The sequence below is a fragment of the Limulus polyphemus genome, unplaced genomic scaffold (assembly GCF_000517525.1).
Source record: "Limulus polyphemus unplaced genomic scaffold, Limulus_polyphemus-2.1.2 Scaffold12487, whole genome shotgun sequence".
NCBI classification, from domain to species: Eukaryota; Metazoa; Arthropoda; class Merostomata; order Xiphosura; family Limulidae; genus Limulus; species Limulus polyphemus.
Window position 1 is genome coordinate 8363 of NW_013678097.1, and position 4278 is coordinate 12640.

At 35.4% G+C, this 4278-nt stretch overlaps 1 protein-coding gene across 1 annotated transcript in view; it reads right to left on the reverse strand.

Annotated features, from left to right (window-relative positions):
- LOC111083968 overlaps positions 1–1085 on the reverse strand; it is a 6698-nt gene extending 5613 nt beyond the window's left edge. The window contains exon 1 of the mRNA XM_022380724.1: positions 941–1085. Coding sequence (XP_022236432.1) covers positions 941–1057 — 117 coding nt within the window. The 5' untranslated portion in view covers positions 1058–1085. The remainder of the gene's footprint in view (positions 1–940) is intronic.
- Positions 1086–4278: the final 3193 nt, after the last annotated feature.

The window sequence follows — 4278 nt, forward strand, 5'->3', positions numbered from 1 at the left end:
ACGTGACGTTTAGGCGGTTCGTTTAACTATTATACGTGATGTACAGTTTTATGGGGGGGGGGGGGGGGTAATGAAAGTGTTCCAAAACGCGACAATAATTTCTTGACGACCTAATATTTACATTAGGCCTATATCACTGTCATTGCCATCAGATGAGCTGGACATAAAATGGACCTAAAAACAAAATGTATGTGAAGTTTTTAATTTTTGAACTTATAAAGATATATTACGTAATTACATTGTTAATATAATGTTAATATGTGAATAATTATCTAAATTATATTTTACATAATGTTTTCTGTTGATTCTAGCCTATTAAGGTAATCTACTCTAAATCATTTAGGTTCCGAGTCTGATGTTAGTTTTTTTATTTTTTTGCAAAGCAACATCAAATTGTTAGGCCTAATGAAGGCCAGGTTTACGGTTGTATTATTAGTTTAGTATTGAAGCGAAATTTTGGCTTTAGATAAACCAGACATTTTTATTTTTTGGTAAACAGTTTATGGCATCAATTACATTTAATGCGCCATTTTAATCACAATTATTTATTATTGCAAAAACAAGGATATTTTGTAATAATATATAATTGTGATTTAAGTGATCTATTACTTTATTATTTAAATACTACAAGATATATGAGTAAATCATTTAAATTCTGTACTTAAAATACAGATTTATGTACAGTGTAGTGTCATTTTTCTACCTCTTAACCAAATCATTTGTTTGGTGTTTGCTTCGCACTTCCTATATAAAATTTATTGCTATATTTTTATTGTTGCGATTTGTTTCGACACAATTCAAATAATTATGTGAAAGAAAAACAGACTGACCTTAAGCTACTGCTGTCACCCCGTGGTGACTTTCTTTACTGTCCCAAACTCCAATTAACCTGTAAATTTTTGGGCTAAGTAAGTAAAAAAACAAACAAAACTTTACTTACCACCACTTTTGAGTACATAGTTCTTTTTTCTATTGTTTCCGAATCGGGGCATTTGTACCCTGTAACGTCATCCTTTGTCAAGAATATGGGAACTTTGGCCTGGACCACATGTTCCATACTTCTAAAGTAACCAGCTGTGTGCCCATCCTCGGAGATCACAGAAAACCAGCCTGAAGAACAAAGAGTTATTGAAAATATGAAGTAGTGAATGTTTTCAGCAAATATATCATCATAAATATAAAAATATAAAATAAAACTTGTCCAACAAAACAAAAACCAGAAGTTTCGTGTCACAATAGCTTGCTTGTCTGTTATCGAACCCCGATTTTTAGCGTTATAAGTTCTCATGAACCATTACAAGACTACACTATACCTAGAAAGATCACGAGATTTAAGGCAAAGACGTGAAAGTTCGAGAAAGACGTAGCGTGATACTAGTTACGTGACCTCGATGTCGCAACAATATAAAAATATAAAATATAACTTGTCCAACAAAACAAAAACCAGAAGCTTCGTGTCACAAGAGCTTGCTTGTCTGTTATCGAACCCCGATTTTTAGCGTTATAAGTTCTCAAGAACCATTACAAGATCACACTCAATAGTCATATATAATAAATTACATTTTTACACCATCTAAGACATTATTATTACTTTAGAATTTTCCTGTTTCGTTGTTGGAAATTATCGAGCTACCTAAAAAATGTCAGTGTGGCTTATGATTGGCTCAAACTAAAGCATCTATCGTCATTTACAGAGTAGTAATACTGTTATTATTTTGTATCCAGGGTGTTCATGTATTTTGTGTACATTATATTAGGCTTAGCTTGGAATATCGTAAGAAATGGTACTGATATATCGGAAAGAAATCAGATAAAACACCTAAAATGACTCCAGGGATAGAATTACTTACACGGATTACTTATGGAAAGAGGTTAAAATATTTTAACTTATTTTGTCTTGAGAAAAAATGGCGAGAGGCAATCTTATATAAGTTAAATTGGGACTTTGAAAGAGGTGGGCTCCCCTTTTGTGATCCCCTTTGTAGTAGCAGCGTGGGGTAACAGGTGACATACACTTTGTGGTTGGTACTTAGTAGTAGCAGTGTGGGGTAACAGGTGACATACACTTTGTGGTTGGTACTTAGTAGTAGCAGTTTGGGGTAACAGGTGGCATACACGTTGTGGTTGGTACTTAGTAGTAGCAGTGTGGGGTAACAGGTGACATACACGTTGTGGTTGGTACCTAGTAGTAGCGTGGTTCAACAGGTGACATACACTTTGTGGTTGGTGACGGTGCTGTCGATTACAGAAGTCCAGGAGTTAGCCGTTGGTGGTGTTGACTATCTGCGGTCCATTTAGTCCATCGATTCAAAATTAGGAATGGCTAGCACACATAGCACTTATGTAGTTGTGCGCGAAACAAAATAAACCTGCTAAGGAAAAATAAATGAAATAATAAACGCGTTTAATAATCTAATATCTAACTAGGAGACAAAGGACATTAAATTCTACTTCATGATTTGTCGTAATAATATCCAAGCCGCTTACAGAATACCTTCGTGGAAGTATCCGTTACTTAGTTTCATAGCAAGGCCAATGACCGTGCCAACCAGACGACTTGGTGTATATTTAAAATACCCAACAAGGTCACTATCCTGAGCTGCGTATATATTTTACCATGAAGATATTGAAAACAAAAAAGTTGCACGCATGGTTGCACGACAGTAGTATTTAATTGATTAATTCGTGTTCCAACAGAGGGCGCCCAAGACGTCCGAGTCTACCGATGAAAATTATTACGTCCGACATAATATAAACAGCCTAATAACGATGTTGTTGTTACTTGTTTAGTACAAAGCCAAATTGTGTTATCTGCTCTGTTCACCGCGGGGAATCGAATCCTGGATTTTACCGTTGTAAATCCATAAATGAGGAACAACGATAGAATTTTGAATAACAGCTCTAGGTTTGACTATTACACAAAAAACTGAATCGTACGTTGTTAACGGACAAATGTAATCATAAAAAAATTACCTCTCATTCACGCTCACTAACAATACTTACAATATTTGTAAATCATGATAATATAATAGTGTCTAAAATACGTAATAAAGAAAAAAAATGTTTAATTTGATTTACTGTCGTTTAACTTTTAATTATAAAATAGTGATAGCTTGAATCTCTAAATCAGGCCTACGTCAATCATTCTTTACGTTCGGTACGACTACACGTGTTCTGCTATGTTTCCAAAAGAATACATACCCCAGTGGCACAGCGGTATGTCTGCGGACTTACAACGCTAGAATCCCGGTTTCGATACCCGTGGTTGGCAGTGTGTTGCTTTGTGCTTAACTTCAAATAAACTCTCCAAAAATATCATAAAACAAGAACAAACAGAGAGATTACATACCCCCCATGGTGTAATGAGGAGTCTCAATCTTCATGTGCCCATGAAATTTAGTACAAATCTCATCACGGTTTACAGAGTTATTAACCGAAAACCGCGAAAATGCCCTATTTCCCAATTACAAAAAAAAAAAAAAAAAAATGCTTCAAAGTGATTGGGATTTGGATGCGGACAAAATTTGGCGAAGGCTGTCCCATACTGACTGCTGTATTTTATCGGTATGTCTTGAAAACCTCGAAGGGTCAAGTTCGTTGACCTCTTCCTCCCTCCTGCACGATGTTGCATGGCTTCTGTTGAATGTGTGTGTGTGTAGATACAACATGAGGATCAGAGTAAGGTGCATTTACACCGAACCCCTTTCAGGACAATGCCCATGTAGATATCAACAGTTACATTCCTATGTTGATAGGACAATGTCCATGTAGGTATCAACAGTTACATTCTTGTGTTGATAGGACAATGTCCGTGTAAATATCAACAGTTATTCAATGTGTTGATAGGACAATGTCCATGTAGGTATCAACAGTTACATTGATGTGTTGATAGGACAATGTCCATGTAGGTATCAACAGTTATTCATGTGTTGATATGACAATATCCATGTAGGTATCAACAGTTATTCATGTATTGATAGGACAATGTCCATGTAGGTATCAACAGTTACAATTCATGTGTTGATAGGACAATGTCCATGTAGGTATCAACAGTTATTCATGTGTTGATAGGACAATGTCCATGTAGGTATCAACAGTTATTCATGTGTTGATATGACAATATCCATGTAGGTATCAACAGTTATTCATGTGTTGATAGGACAATATCCATGTAGGTATCAACAGTTATTCATGTATTGATAGGATAATGTCCATGTAGGTATCAACAGTTATTCATGTGTTGATAGGACAATGTCCATGTAGGTATCAACAGTTATT